At 38.4% G+C, this 15607-nt stretch overlaps 1 protein-coding gene across 5 annotated transcripts in view; it reads left to right on the top strand.

The window, feature by feature from the left end:
• The window catches only part of Pnisr (PNN interacting serine and arginine rich protein), a 29406-nt gene that overhangs the window by 7169 nt on the left and 6630 nt on the right, over positions 1-15607 (top strand). The window contains exons 2-8 of one of the 5 annotated variants that reach the window (NM_001025274.2): positions 1967-2067; positions 4369-4557; positions 6081-6304; positions 7792-7963; positions 9248-9438; positions 11372-11509; positions 15407-15506. In NM_001025274.2, coding sequence (NP_001020445.2) covers positions 1980-2067; positions 4369-4557; positions 6081-6304; positions 7792-7963; positions 9248-9438; positions 11372-11509; positions 15407-15506 — 1102 coding nt within the window. In that variant the 5' untranslated portion in view covers positions 1967-1979. Of the gene's footprint in view, positions 1-1966; positions 2068-4368; positions 4558-4784; positions 5605-6080; positions 6305-7595; positions 7746-7791; positions 7964-9247; positions 9439-11371; positions 11510-15406; positions 15507-15607 lie in introns of those variants that run through there. The other 4 variants (XR_010066349.1, XM_063287296.1, XM_063287295.1 and 1 more) reach the window with 4 other exon arrangements.

Below are 15607 nucleotides of genomic sequence, written 5' to 3' on the forward strand. Positions count from 1 at the left end.
TACTTTCAATACAAGTTACTATGGATTGTGCTTGTTGCTTCCCTTGAATCCTTTTAAAGTTCATACATTTCTAAAAGTACACACACTAGGAGAGGATCCAAAGAATACAGAAAGTATAAAGTGGAAGTTCCTGATAACTGTTTTCTGCTTTCTGAACTTAAGGAGTTTTGCAATTTAGGAATCTTAGATACATGCTGGACTGTGAAACTTCAAATGGTATTTTGTGTGTGTGCTGTAACTTTTTTTCACTGAGCTTATATATCAATGCATGTCAGTGTACAAAGCTGTGCTTTACTCATTTTAGTTGCTCAGTAGAGGTTCATTTAATTTATCCAACTTACTACCTTTAGTTACATTTCATTAAAAATACATGTTTACAATTAGAAAATTTGCCAAGCTTTTTAGTTTTGCTGCAAGACTAGGTGCATCCTTTCCCGCTGAGGCCAGACAGGGCAGTCCATTTAGGGCCATGGGATATAGGCAGGCAGACAGCAAGCAGGGGGACAACCCCTGCTCCAGTTGTTGGGGGACCCATATGAAGACCAAACTGCTCATCTGCTACATACATGTGGGTGGCCTAGCCCAGCCCATGCTCACTCTTTGGTGATTCAGTCTCTGGGAGCCCCCAAGAGTCCAGGTTAGTTGACTCTGTTGGTCTTCCTATGCAGCCCCTACCCTTTTCCAGTTCCTCAGTCCTTCTTCCAACTCTTCTGAAGACTCCTGGAGCTCCATCTTATGTTTCAGCGTTAGTCTATGCATATTTTTCCATTGGCTGCAGGGTGGGGCCTCTCGGTTGACTATTAGGCTAGGCTCGTGTCTGCAGGTATAACAGAGTATCATTAACAGTGTCAGGATTGGTTCCTGCCTGTGGGATGGGTCTTAGTCTAGGGCACTTTAGTCACTGGTTGGCCATTCCTCCATTCTTTGTCCCTCACGGCTTGTAGGCAGGACACACTTTTGGTTGGTTGAAAGTTTTTTGTTTCTTTGTTTTTAATGAAATTTTAGACTCATTTACAGAAAAGTAAGTGGTATAAGGATTTACTATCCCATTATCCATAACTTAGATTTAACAGTTATCAGAGTGCCTTTTTTCATTCTATTTAAATGCTAAGAGACAGGTTTTCAAAGTTGTTTCACTTTTAAGCTTTGTCTCATTACTATTTCTAATGTTGTCATTCCTCAACGTCTATAATTTTTAGTATTGGAAGTGCAGGGGTTTTTTTGGTTGTTTTTTTTTTTTGCAGTTGTTTATTTAAACATCTGTGGTGAGACTGTACCGTACTTAAGGCAGTATGATACTTTTATAAATCTTATCTATGTGGGTGACGTTGCCAGTGTTTGAATTGCTAATTTCTCATCAACTTTCCTTCTGAAGTTTTCTTAGAGGGTGTTAGGTTATGTGTTTATTACTATATATTATTAACTGTAATTATAAGAACAAGTTTTCTTCTGCTACACCTATTTGTTACTCTTCTAAAGGAGTTTGGTTGGAGGCTGAATGATTTTATAATCTTTAAAATAATTGGATCTATCCAGGCAGCGGTGGCACACGTATAGATACATTATATAATTCTAGGTATGCCTTATTTTAACATGGCTAATTAGAACTGTATTTTTTTTTTTTGGTTTTAAATTTTTATTTGAGAATTAAATATTTCAATATCTTCCAAAATACTGTTTCCTAGATCACTAGAAAAGAAAGCAGATTCAGTAAGAAATTTAAGTCATTAAATATGTTGCACTACTGTATACATACTGAAGACTAAGCAATAATAAGAACTGTATTTTTAACTCAGACATGAACATTAACTTAACCCTTTCTAGTCTTGCTTTTCAGTGTAAATCTAGTTGTCTCTGACAACATTGAACTTTCCTTGTTTAAAATTTATCATCATGCAGTCTGTGATGTATAAGTTTTGAAAGTGTAAAAGGTCCCAGCATTAACTGTGTTTCATTTGTCATAAAGAGGAACTTAAAGGATGTGGGATCAAGGAGGACAACCTTGGCAGCAATGGCCCTTGAACCAGCAACAGTGGATGCAGTCATTCCAGCACCAGCAAGATCCAAGTAAGGGAAACCCTGCATTTAAAAGCGGGTACAGGGTGGACATTTAGAGATGGGTAGGACTTACATGATAGCATTCATATTGGCTTACTGAATTTTACATCTTAAAACTGGTACTGTCTTAAATCTTAAAGAAAAAGCATGAAATATACTTGAAGTATTAAATATTTCTATTCTGGATTGTATTTATTCCATGTTTGTGCATGTTCAACGTATGGAGAGGGAGAACGTGCACAGTTGTGGGTGGAGGCAGAGGTCACTATCAGATGTCTTCTTCAGGCACTCTCCACTTCTCTCACTGAACTTGGAGCTCACTATTGAATGAGACTGTCTGGTCAGCAAGCTTTAGGGATCTGCACCGCTGTAGGTTCTGGGGAAACCAGACTTAGGGAGCTTCTCATTCCTAGGAGCCAAGCTGTGACTGAGCTGTCTGCTTATGCAGATTACGCTATGCCATTTTCAGATTTCTTTTTCCTAAGGACTGTTTCAAGAGTGTTGAGGTAATTGGTGTTGTAGGTCTTCAATCCCAGCATTTGGGAGGCAGAGGCAAGCGGATCTCTTGCATTTGAGACCAGCCTTGTCTATATAGTGCTAGGATAGCCTGAACTACATAAGGCCAGTTTTGTTTCATCCTTGTGATTCTTTACATTGCTCTTTCCTTAGGGAGATAACTTTTTTCTATTTTGAGGCAATCTTTTCTAATGTAGCCCAAGCTGGAATAAAGTATTCTGTATAGTCCAAGGTAGCCTCAAAATCAGAATGCTCCTGCCTCCACTTCCTAGGTATTAGATTATATATGTGCACCACCGAACCTAGCCCATTTCTTTTTAAATAGCTACAAAGCACTTTAAGGTATGATTTTATTCTAATATAAACCAACAGTGATAGTAAGACTTCTGGATAATTGATTGTTTGTACCTTCCCAGACTTAAACAGTTAACATAATCGGGTGAATATAACATTAGTCACTTGTCCAATTATTTTCTTAGTAAAAGTGCTAGGCTTGCTGGATCACAGTTAGGACGTTTAAGATATACTTGACCTAGTTATAATTCCATCCATCCAGGCTACATCAGTTTTCTGTTTCATTAATGTATGAGAATATTTATCACCTTGTTTACTATACTGAAAGGTCTTAGAATTTTAAAATAGACTTGGAGAGAAAAACCTAAAAGATAGTAGAAACAAGACATTGTGTAGCTGTTGAAGTCTTTCGTCCACAGCAGTGAGTGTAAAAGTACAGCTGTGAGAAGGCACAGGGATGGAAAGTTACACTGGTTTATCATATGTAGGCTCAAAGGCAGCCTGGGAAGAACGGAATATTCTGAAGGAGGAAATGATGGTGTTCAGCTATTTTTACTCAGACTTTAAAAGGTGCATGTGTGTTTTTTCAAGAACTCCACAACTAAGGTCATAGATTTTCTATGAGTTAATAGTAGAATATGTTAAGAGTGGGCTATTTGCTTTGGTTTTTTTTTTTTTTTGTTGTTGTTGTTTATTTTGTTTTTTGAGACAGGCTCTCTGTGTAGTTCTGGCTGTCCTGGAGCTTTCTGTGGAGACAAGGCTGGCCTTGAATTCACAGAGATTTTCCTGCCTCTTCTTCTGAAGTGCTGAGAGTAACAGTGTGTGCTAGTACGCCAGGCTGAAAGTGTTCTTATAGAGTCCTTTTCTCAAACTAAATTTCTAAAGTGTATATTTTAGTCTGCATATGGATTGCTTTCTAAGCATATTTGTAAATATAACTTTGTATAATAGTTAAATATCTATTTAACTGATGAGGGATACGTCACAAAGGGAATGGGGAGGAACAGAGACGAGAAAGGGAAGAGGGGGAGAAGAAGAAAGAAGAAAAGGAGCCAGGAAGATGGTTCAGGAGCTAAAACACTTGTCATGTAAGCAAGAAAACTGGAACCCGTGGTAAATGCTGGGTGTGTAATGATCCAGCCTCAGAGGACAGAGAGAGATCGATCACTAGAAAACTGGCTCTTGATATCAGCCTTACCTTGACTGATTGAGAGACCCTTCCTCAAAGAGTAGTGAAGACAGGATAAAGGAAGAGATAACAGCCATGCCTCCAATGCACATGTCCCATAAACACGTAGAGAGAGAGAGAGAGAGAGAGAGAGAGAGAGAGAGAGAGAGAGAGAGAGAGAGACAGACAGATAGATAGATAGATAGATAGAAGTGTGTATGATACTTGAAAAGAAGGCCAGTAACAGAGTAATTGAGATACCTGTTTTACATAGAGGTGCTATTCTTTTAGCTTCTACATTCCAAATACTAAATTCTGCTAATATACTTTAGGCCAGATTGACTGGGCTGCTTTGGCCCAAGCTTGGATTGCACAAAGAGAAGCCTCAGGACAGCAAAGCATCGTAGAACAACCACCAGGAATGATGCCAAATGGACAGGATATGTCTTCAATGGAGTCTGGTCCCAATAACCATGGAAATTTTCAAGGGGATTCAAATTTTAACAGAATGTGGCAACCAGGTTTGTTATTTATGTTTCCCAAAGTTTAGAATGTTTTACAGTAAATGAGGATTAGTAGTACATGGTTTAACTTGTGTATTTTTGTGGCTTCTTGAAATTAATGCTCCTTAAGAAATAGACAGTCTCGATTTGATCTTGACATTTTTTTGTCATTAAATTATTTTGTACACAGTCTGCTAGTGTTGTGGCACTCAGTTTGTTTTTTTTTCTTGGTTCTTCATTCCTAGGCTGACAGGGGCTGGGAACACTCTGGAAACCTCACTTGGCATCTAGGGAAAAGAGAGCACTCTTTGTCTCTCTGTTGCAACCTTTGGCCTTTTCAGAAGCAACACTGACAGAGTAAAACATGTCTAGCCTCTAATTAAAGAAAAGTTGTGCCACTGTCTGACAAGCTAGCTTGTCAGATACACTCTGCTCCTCTCACCCTTCACCTTTCCTCCTCCCCAAGACCCCTTTTGCAGATAGTGGTGACTTTCCTAAGTTCTCCGCTGTTCGCTTTATTTATTTTTTTAAACTTCACAGTATGATTTAGATTCTTTAATGTTTACTCAATTTTCCACAATTGTGTTAATATTCTTAATAATCCCATCACACTATTTATAGAGATTGCACATTTGAATATGTCACTGCAGAAGTCGTAGCTTCTGTTTGCTATTTTTATTATTTCTATTATTACTGGTGAGAATGGAAAACATAGGGTATATTTTCAATATTACTTTTAAAAGCGTAACAAATGTTCTCATCTTTGATAAAAATGAAGTGGCTTATTTTTGTCTTTTAGAAGGCTGAATTTTCCCACTTTTGAAAAATATTTTTGTTTTGGAGTTAAAGTTTGCTCACCGGCATCAGTGGTCCTGCTCTCACTCCTGCCACCCTTAGCTTCCCTTCAGTGCTTTCTCTGTGACATGAAGGAACTTAATTAACCTTTGTGTGTCTCAGGATCCCTTTCGGAAATTGGCAGATAATACCAGATTTCTCCCTACCTCACAGGGTTGTTGTGAGGATAAATGTGTTTATGGAAAAAGAAATAATATAAAATTTAAGGTATTCTTTTTTATGTTGTTATTATTGAACAGTAATAGTAGTTCATCCAAGAGTTGGTTTGTAATTTGTTAAAAACACTTTTTGGAGCTGAGTGTGGTCTCAACGCCTGTAAGCCTGGTGCTGGGGAGACAGAGGCAGAAGGGGCTTGTGTTTGAGGCCAATCTTAGCTATGCAGAAAGTTGTAGCTTAGTTTGGTCTGCATAGCAAGATTCTTGTCTCAAAATATCAAACAAAATAATAACTTTAGGCATTTTGTTTAGAATGTGAGTTAGAACAGAGTTAACACTTGAATTATGAATGAGATAGTTTTTAATTCATTGCTTATTTTAAGATAATACAAAAGAAATTTGACCAAAATGTTATAAATTGCTTTTTAAAATCTGTGTCATTACTTTTTGTAGCTTTCTTGAGATCTTAAAAATTGTATTGACTTTGTTATAATCCCATGTTGAATGTCTTTATGCCTAAATCCTGAATAGAATGGGGAATGCATCAGCAGCCCCCACACCCCCCTCCAGATCAGCCATGGATGCCACCAACACCAGGCCCAATGGACATTGTTCCTCCTTCTGAAGACAGCAACAGTCAGGACAGTGGGGAATTTGCCCCTGACAACAGGCATATATTTAACCAGAACAATCACAACTTTGGTGGACCACCTGATAATTTTGCAGTGGGGCCGGTGAACCAGTTTGACTATCAGGTGAAAGATATTTTGTTACTTTACTATCATAGATGTGCACATAACCCATTCCTTGAAAGTGCCTTGTCAAGAAGTCTTAAGATGTGTGTTGTTTTCAGGGTTGTACAGATAAGCACAGGAAATTAATCAGCATTAATTAAATCATTAGAGTTTTAGTTGGTTAGGAAATTGGTACCAACAGACATTAGGAAAAAGTTTGGATAAGGTGGGAAATGTGAATAATTATATGATGCCTTGTTTTCTAGTTTCAACATGATATATCTAAATGTTAAAGAATAGAAAAATATCTGATAGTTGAATACATTATATGTCAGTAATAGACCATAAGTAAGACAAAGCACAGTGGCTATAGTTTGTCTTAACTGTTACACATTCTATGTAAAGTTATTACTGTTTTATTTTTAAGTGTTTTTTCCCCATTTTTTATACAACATATTAGTGGAATTGTTCATGGCTTCCTTTGTGACATTCATTCCTAGGGACATAGAACTCTATGGAGAATAGTTACTGTATGGGCTTTATTGTCTTTAAGACCCTGCTTCTTTGCTAGGGTCCACCCTTAAATTACACTAGATGTCACTGACTGCAGTTGCTGCTTTATGTGGTGAGCTGTCATAATTTAAAATCTTTAAAACTGCAGATTTAAACCCTAATCACAAGCTGAATTTGATATGTGCACCTTGAGATGGTAGTCCTCTCATTAATGCATTAGATTCTTGGGTACTGACTTGGGATTCACATGTGACAATTTTTCTGTTATGAAGGGATATAGAGAAAGGAGCCCCCTCCTTACCTTTGTTTGGCCTGGTGAAAGCTGTGTGAACAAGGCAGGGAACCTGTTGGCAGCTTTCTCCTAGAAGGCCTCTGAAAGTGTAGATTTTCAAAAGAAAATAGTTAATTCAGTGTCATTTTTGACTTGTAAGTAACTAAATCCCACCCTACTTTAGCAATAACCTGAATTCAGTAGAAATGGGAAGTTGAAGCTGACAACAACAAGTTGTCGTGTAGTTTTTAGTTAAATAAAAATTGGCTATGTGTGGTGATACATGCTGTCACCCCAGCACCCATGAGGCTTTTGAGTTTATCAGCCTTGGGCACATAACAAGTTCAAAGCTAGCCTGGGCTCCATAATGAGAGCTTTTCTTAGAAAGAGAAAAAAGAAGAGACTTTCTGATATCTTGGTGGTGTTAGGACTTAAGAATGAAAAGGTTCATATATAATGTTATGTGTATGTGCCTTCCCATAGTTCTTATATCGGCTGGGTTATAGAATCCTATTTATATTTGTATAGACAGGAAATCTTTAGCTTTCCTAAGAGAAGCAAGCCTGGGTTCTTGGGGCTCCAGAAGCACTGTTGAGTGTTAGAACCGTGGAATTCTCGGATTTGCTACACACATGGATTTCTACTGTCCCAGTTCATAGCACGTGTGTGTCCCAGAAGGTATATGTACTAAGTTGAAGAAAATTAAAACACAATACTCTTTCAGCATGGGGCTGCTTTTGGTCCACCACAAGGTGGATTTCATCCTCCTTATTGGCAACCAGGACCTCCAGGACCACCAGCACCCACACAGAACCGAAGAGAGCGGCCACCATCCTTCCGGGACCGACAGCGCTCACCTATTGCACTTCCAGTGAAGCAGGAACCTCCACAGATTGGTAGCTATTTACATCTGTTCATAGCATGATGACTTTATCACTGTAAAAACCATAGTTTGGTTTCCTAAGTTATTAAAGCACCTCTTTGGTTTCGTAGAAATAATGGTATTTTAAAACCCTATCATTATTATAGTTACAATTCTTAAAAAAGAAATATTGATCTAAAAATGTAAAAGGTATTGAATAGTTTTTCAGATTTCTTGCCTTAAGCAGTAATTTATGATAAAATGTAGATTTTTGCTGACCCAACATCTTCAGTGTCCTTTGCCAGTCTTAGCTATGAGATAAACTGATGCCAAATTGGTTTCCTTTAATTATTTGCTTCCCATGTTTACCCCCCCCAAAAAAAATCCAAAAAAACCTGAAACATTAAAATAATATTAAAGCTAGTAATGACAAGTTATATATTTATTCTGTATTATATCTGGAAAGTTTCAAATCATTTACCATTTAATAGACCAGGAAAATATGCCTTTTTTTTTTTTTTTTTTTTCGGAGCTGGGGACCGAACCCAGGGCCTTGCGCTAGCTAGGCAAGCGCTCTACCGCTGAGCTAAATCCCCAACCCCGAAAATATGCCTTTTAACATCTCAGGAAGATTCTAACTTACTGCTTTGTAAATTTAGCTGAATGAGTTCTTAGTATGAAAACAGACTGCCCATGTTTGACTGTTTTTCATATTTTAGCAAGCAGCTTAGGATAAGAATTTGGGCCTGAATTAGTTTATGTCATGGTTTGCTGACTTTTAACCCTGAGCAAGCACGTGGGTTTATCTCTTTGACCATCAGTTTCCTCACCTACAGAAAGACTGAGGAATAGTCGTGATCCCAGGGCTTTTGTATACATTAAATGAGATGACAGTTTAATGTACTTTCGTGCGTGCCCTGGCAAATTGTAAACATTAGAATGTGCTCCCTCCTGCTCTTTTTTTTTTTTTTTAAAGATTTATTTATTTATTATATATGAGTACACTGTAGCTGTTGTCTTCAGACACACCAGAGGAGGACATCTGATCCCATTAAAGATGGTTGTGAGCCACCATGTGGTTGCTGGGATTTGAACTCAGGACCTCTGGAAGAGCAGTCGGTGCCCTTAACCACTGAGCCACCTCTCCAGCCCTCCCTCCTGCTCTTTTAAGGAATGGCTTTTAAAGCATAGCATTAAAAGATTTTTAATTTTACTCCTAGCATTTATAGACATTCAAAAACTTTATCTGCTTTATTTGCTTATTATTTCTTTTTACTTAAGCTGACGTGGAGTTTTGTTTTCCGTGTTTGTGAAACAGATGCAGTGAAACGCAGGACTCTCCCAGCCTGGATTCGAGAAGGCCTGGAGAAGATGGAGCGTGAAAAGCAGAAGAAATTAGAGAAAGAGAGAATGGAGCAGCAGCGCTCACAGCTGTCACACAAAGAAAAGAAGGCCGCCGAAGATGCTGAAGGAGGACATGGTCCTCGTTTACCCCAAAGAAGTAAATTTGTAAGTAGAGCCTGACATGAAACTGATAATTTTGTCTGTGTGAAGAGTAGCCTGAGCCTACAGAAAAGTTCTCGTGTTTTTGAGAGGTCGTGGGGTGAGTCGGTTGGGGCCTGCGGTGGTTCTGTGTGTGTCACTGAGTGGGGTAGTTACTGTCCCAGGGTTCCTGGACCACTTCCTCAGGCTGCTGTATACTCACTGTCCTTAGATTCCCAAGTATAGAGACTCTCTGTACATGCCTATGCCTAGCGGGGTTTCTGTTTTCGTGTATGTTATTGAGGGTAAATGAAAGAAAATAGGGGAGGGGTGTGGCAGTAAGTTTAATAAAGCCTGTTCTGTAAGGATATTTTGTGTAATTCTGGTTAGTTTTCATGGTAATGTACAGCTCTCTATTTTTTCATTACGGTACAACCAACTTCCTAACAGTGGATCTTATTAAACAAAAGTGCTAAGTAGCGTAGAGATGATACCCTTCTATAGACATTTAATGTTTATACTTTACTGAGGCTTCAGTAGTTTTCATTCTTTTTGACATGAATATTGAAAGTTTTGGCTTTAAGTCTTAAATATTTATTTCTTAGTTCCTGACATGAATGAATGGTTTAGGAATTTTTCTATTCTACGGTGGTTTAGACATTATTTTTCTTCTGGCTTCCTAAATATAATGGGCTTGTGTTACATATATCTGTCCTCTGGTTCTAGAAGTATTCTGTCCATGGGAGTATTTAGATAGTCATCTGCTTTTTAACTTACTACAGTACAGTTGCTAGGAGTAAACATATGATATTTCTTTGATTAAAAAGGGGGCTAGGTTTCTTGGTACTAAAATCATACAAAGACAATTTGTGTGCTCAAAAAGAAGTACTTTAGGGAGGTTGGTGTGATGGCTTAGTGGTTAAGATGGCTTAGTGACGGCTTTTCTAAGAAACCTGAGTTAGATTGCTAGCACCCAAATGGAAGCTCAACCGTCTGTAGCGCCAACCCTAAGAGCTCCAATGCCTTCTGGCCTCTGCACGCACATGATTCACAAAACAGAAACAACCATACACACAGAATAAAAATGAAGGTTAAAAAAAATTGTAATAAAAGAAGAGAAAGAAAACTTAGGTTTTCCTTAGGTATAGCAGCTGAGATTTTTGATCTGGCCAGAGCTTTATTGTCATGTTAAATAAATTGATAATTAGTTGATAAAAATTAAACTCTGGTCTATTTACTCAAAGTTTTATTAGCCATTTGTTTAAGAAAGCTATTTATTGAATCATGTCTGTATATTATGTTTTCCTTGGTATTTACAAAATAAGTCAAAATTCATAATGGAGAAAAAAACTGAATTGAAAATGTGACTGCTTTTCATAAACCTTTATGTAATCGTAGTTTTTCTCCTCAGGTTACACTTTAAATTCCTAAGGGAAATAGTACAAATTCAGAGCTGAGTGTGGTGGCAGATGCTGTATATGCTCCACATTCCCAGGGGATGAGGCTGGGGCATGAGGCTGAAACCGATTTCTCAAGAGAGAAAGAAAAAGGAAAGAACATTGAAATGATGGTCTGAAATATATATAACAATAACAGAAATTAATATAAAGAGGTTGACGATATAAATCAACAATAGACTACATCTGTCTGTCTGTCCGTCTCTCTCTCTCTCTCTCTCTCTCTCTCTCTCTCTCTCTCTCTCGTATTCTTGTATCCCTGGTTGCTCTGAACCCCACTTTGTAGACCAGGCTTCAGAGGTCCACCTGCCTCTGCCTCCCAAGTGCTGGGACTAGGCGTGCACCCCCACCGAAGAGCCATGCTTAGTATCCTTATAGCCAACAGCAGAAGAGCAGAAACTGAGACAGACACTAAACTAGACTTTAGAGAGCAGCTGCCCTTGCACATCGGCTTCCTCAACTTCACATTTAACTGTAACTCTGCTCCCATTCTGATGCAACAGGATAGTGATGACGAGGATGAAGATGCTGAAAACCTAGAGGCTGTCAGCAGTGGGAAAGTCACCAGAAGTCCATCTCCAGCTCCCCAGGAGGAGCACAGTGAGCCAGAGATGACGGAGGAGGAGAAGGAGTATCAGATGGTAAGGCCTGCTGTGTGGAGTGTTTATTCAGATGCGGATGTGCTAGGTAAAGCATGTGTACGGAGTACAAATATTATTTCCCAGTACTTTTCCCACGCCCAATAAAACCAAATCTTTGTAATATACAAAGTACAGAACCTCAGTCTGTAAAGCAGTTATTTATTATATATGAGTACACTGCAGCTGTTTTCAGACACACGGTAGCAGATCTCACTACAGATGGTTGTGAGCCACCATGTGGATGCTGGGAATTGAACTCAGGACCTCTGGAAGAGCAGTTGGGTACTCTTAACCACTGAGCCATCTCTCCAGCCCTCTTTTTTTTTTTTTTAATAATAATTTTTTTAGAATCTTTTTAAGAAATCACATACTTTTTCCTTCCCTTTCTCTAATTCTTCCCTACATACTTCCTTTGCTCTCAAATTCATGGCCTGTTTTTTGTTTTGTATTGTTTGGTTTTTTAAAGACAGGGTTTTAGCCCTGGCTGTCATGGAACTCACTCTGGAGACCACTGGCCTCAGACTCCAGAGAGATCCTCCTGCCTCTGCCTCCCTAGTGATGGGATTAAAGGTGTGCACCATCGCTGCCCAAGCTGGCCTTTTTTTTCTTAATTGCTATTATATGCACACATATGTGCACACGTACATATATTCCTAAGTACATAAATACAATCTGCTTAGTCTTAATGATCTCAAGGCTGACCACTTTGATATTGGATAACCAAATCAAACATAAGACTCAAAAATCTACACTGGATCTTACCTGAAAGTCTCCTCTCTAAAGACTAGCTTTCATGATACCAAAAGGCCGTGCAAGCTTCCAAGGGAAGAAGCAACCAATGGTTTTACCTACCTATGATACCTGTGTACCACAACAGTGACATGACACAGAAGTCCTAATGATGCAGAAATGGTACATATATGTGCTGTGGTGGTAACCAATTCTTTAATTGAACTTAGGGACTCTTAACTAGAGAGAAGCATACGTGGTACTCGAGACCTAGCCAGCTACCTGGGGCTAGTGAAATCATGGTTCTTACAGGAGAGCCTACACCTGCCACTTTACTAAACCAGCATGACCCCTAACAACATTCCAAGTATCCTAATAGCCACAGACTAGTGTAATTCTCAGCCCTAATCAAAGACACCTCTTTGCAACAGATAGAGACCATGAAAGAAAACCAAAACTTACCAAATAACAGAGAACAAGAGATTATATGGTGCCGCTACAACTGAGATCTGCAACACGATCCCAGCCCCTGTAGCTCAGGAGTCATTGGACGGGGACCAGAATGGTTGGAAGAGCCAGAGGAACAGGAGATTTGCTGAAATCGTATCTCTTAGAAAGGTCAGAGAGGGCTGGAGCGATGGCTCAGCGGTTAAGAGCACCGACTGCTCTTCCAGAGGTCCTGAGTTCAATTCCCAGCAACCACATGGTGGCTCACAACCATCTGTAAAGAGATCCGATGCCCTCTTCTGGTGTATCTGAAGACAGCTACAGTGTACTTATATATAATAAATGAATAAATCTTTTTAAAAAAAAAAGAAATGTCAGAGAGGCCATATCCATGAAGTTTCACCAACATGGCTGCCTGAACAAGACCTGAACAAGGAAAAATAGACTCAAAACATGGATATGGGAAAGCTCAGAGGGTCTCAACTTTAGACAAAGAACTATATGCAACTAAGAAATGTTGAGAACAGGAGAAATGAATGCCTCACCCCCATTAGTTATCCAATGTAACAGTAATATCCCTGAGTAATACTTAACCGGTCCTTCAAACAGCTCTGGATAAAGTCATGGAAACCTGATAACCTGAGCTCAGTTCTTAGAAGACTGATTCCAAAAATGTCCTCTGACCTTTGCACATGAGTCCACACACATAAAATAGCAATAAAGAGTTACTAAAATGTTTTGGTAAATATGAGGCTTGAGAACATTAATTCATCTTTTCCCCAAGTTTTTAAAGATTTATTTATTTTAATTATATGAGTACACTGTAGCTGTCTTCAGACACACCAGAAGAGGGATGGTTGTGAGCCACCACTTGGTTACTGGGAATTGAACTCAGGACCTCTGGAAAAAGTCAGTGTTCTTAACCACTGAGCATCTTTCCAGCATTTTTTTAATGGAAATGTTGTAAATGATTTAAAGAATATATGATTTAGGAGGCAATAGGGAATTGTCTTGGTTACTTTTCTATTGCTATCATAAGGTGATATCATATGATCAGGATGACTTAGAGGAAAAAGAGTTTTGGGGGACTTGGAGTTTTAGAGGATTAGAGTCTATTATGGTGGGAAACATGACAGGCATGGAGCAGTAGCTGATCCCTCAAATCTCGGTTCGTAAGCACAAGGCAGAAATAGTTAGCTGGGAATAGTATGGGGTTTTTGAAACCTCTAAAGAAGCACTCCATCCATGACAGACCTGCAACAAGGTCATACCTTCTAATACTTCCCAGACAGTTCTACCAACTGGAGAGCAAGCATTCAAATATGTGAGCCTGGGGGGCCATTCTCATTCAAACCACCACAGGGATTGAGCAGATTTTTTTTTTAATTGTGAGAATTCTTAAAGCCTTATCAATGAAGTTCATATCACCTTGTGAGATTGTCATTTTCCCATAGTCTCCAGAACATGCTAATTCAGTCTACGCTCATTTCTGTAAATAAAGAATCATGGGCACGGAAAGTCTAAGGGACTAAAAGTCTACATTTGAAATAGTTGTTGATACTCAAACCATAGCCACAGTCTATCTCTTACTGAAATCTCTTGTGTTTCTATTTTATTATATATTGGAATATTGTCGTAATTTAGAGTATATTAGTTGAGAATTACCAAAAGAGTACCATTGTCCTTTGTTTTTTGTTTTGTTTTTCTTATTTTCCCTTCACAGAATTTTATTTTAACTTTGAAAAGTGACTTAATAGACTAGTATTGAAATGCTTACCAATTACTGCTAAATGAAAGGCTACATTCAGCTTAAAACTATGTTCTGTCTGTGTCTGTGCCGCACATGTGTGTGTATTTTCATGTGTGTGGGAGTGGTACGTGTGTATGCAGATGCCCATGCATGCATGTGTAGAGGCCAGAGGTTTACATCAGGTATTTCCAATGCTCTTTACCTGTTATGTAGTTAGTGACTTTTCAGACAAGGTTTCTCACTGAACCTAGAACCAACTGGTTAGACTTGTTGGCCAGCTAGTCTGCAGGCCTGCCTGTCTCTTCCTCCTCAGCTGGGATTACAGATGCAGGCCACCATGCCTAGCTTCCTGTGGAAGCTGGGGATCCAGGTTCAAGCCTTGTGCTTCCATAGTAAGTAAGCTACCCACTTAGCCGTCTTCCTAAGCACAGAAAATTTTCTTTTTTTTCCTTTTAAAAAATTTTCTTTTTAAAAAACTAGTCAGATCACACAATTGTTGGGATCTTATTAGCTAACCTATTTTAGCCAACCGCCGGTGGCAGAGGCCTCCATTTCCAGCCACCCAAGTTCTTACATGGTTGTAGTGTGCTTCCCTTTCCAAAACCTGCGAAAAGCCCTCTTTCCCAGAAATTTTTCTCAATGCAAGTTTTTACTTTTTGCTTCTAGCAAAAGAATTCAAGGTTTCTCCAGATAAGTTTATAGCTTTTTTTTCTTTTCATCTCAGCTTTTGTTCTGAGATCACAGGTACTCAACTCTTCTTTGATACCTATGGACTTAAAAAGGGTTTTTTTTGTTTTGTTTTGTTTTATTTTTTTAAGTTTTAATGTTTTTTGATTATTTTTCAAGATACTTCTTTTAGTGGCCAGTTTAATCTTAAAATATTTTAAAAAGAGCTTTACATTTTAATTATTTTGAAAATAATCAAATGTATTAAAATTAAATTGAAAAATATATAAAATATTCTTTCTTAGATGTTATTGACAAAAATGCTTCTAACTGAAATTCTTCTGGATGTCACAGATGAAGAAATTTATTACGTAGCTAAAGATGCACATCGGAAAGCAACGAAAGGTACATTTCGTGGGTGTTCTTGGTTTTATTTTTGTAGGGGAATTTTTATTTCATTGGTTACTTTGGACTTTTTTTTTTGTCCTCTGGATTTTTATCACATA

The sequence above is a fragment of the Rattus norvegicus genome, chromosome 5 (assembly GCF_036323735.1).
Source record: "Rattus norvegicus strain BN/NHsdMcwi chromosome 5, GRCr8, whole genome shotgun sequence".
In the NCBI taxonomy this organism is placed as follows: domain Eukaryota; kingdom Metazoa; phylum Chordata; class Mammalia; order Rodentia; family Muridae; genus Rattus; species Rattus norvegicus.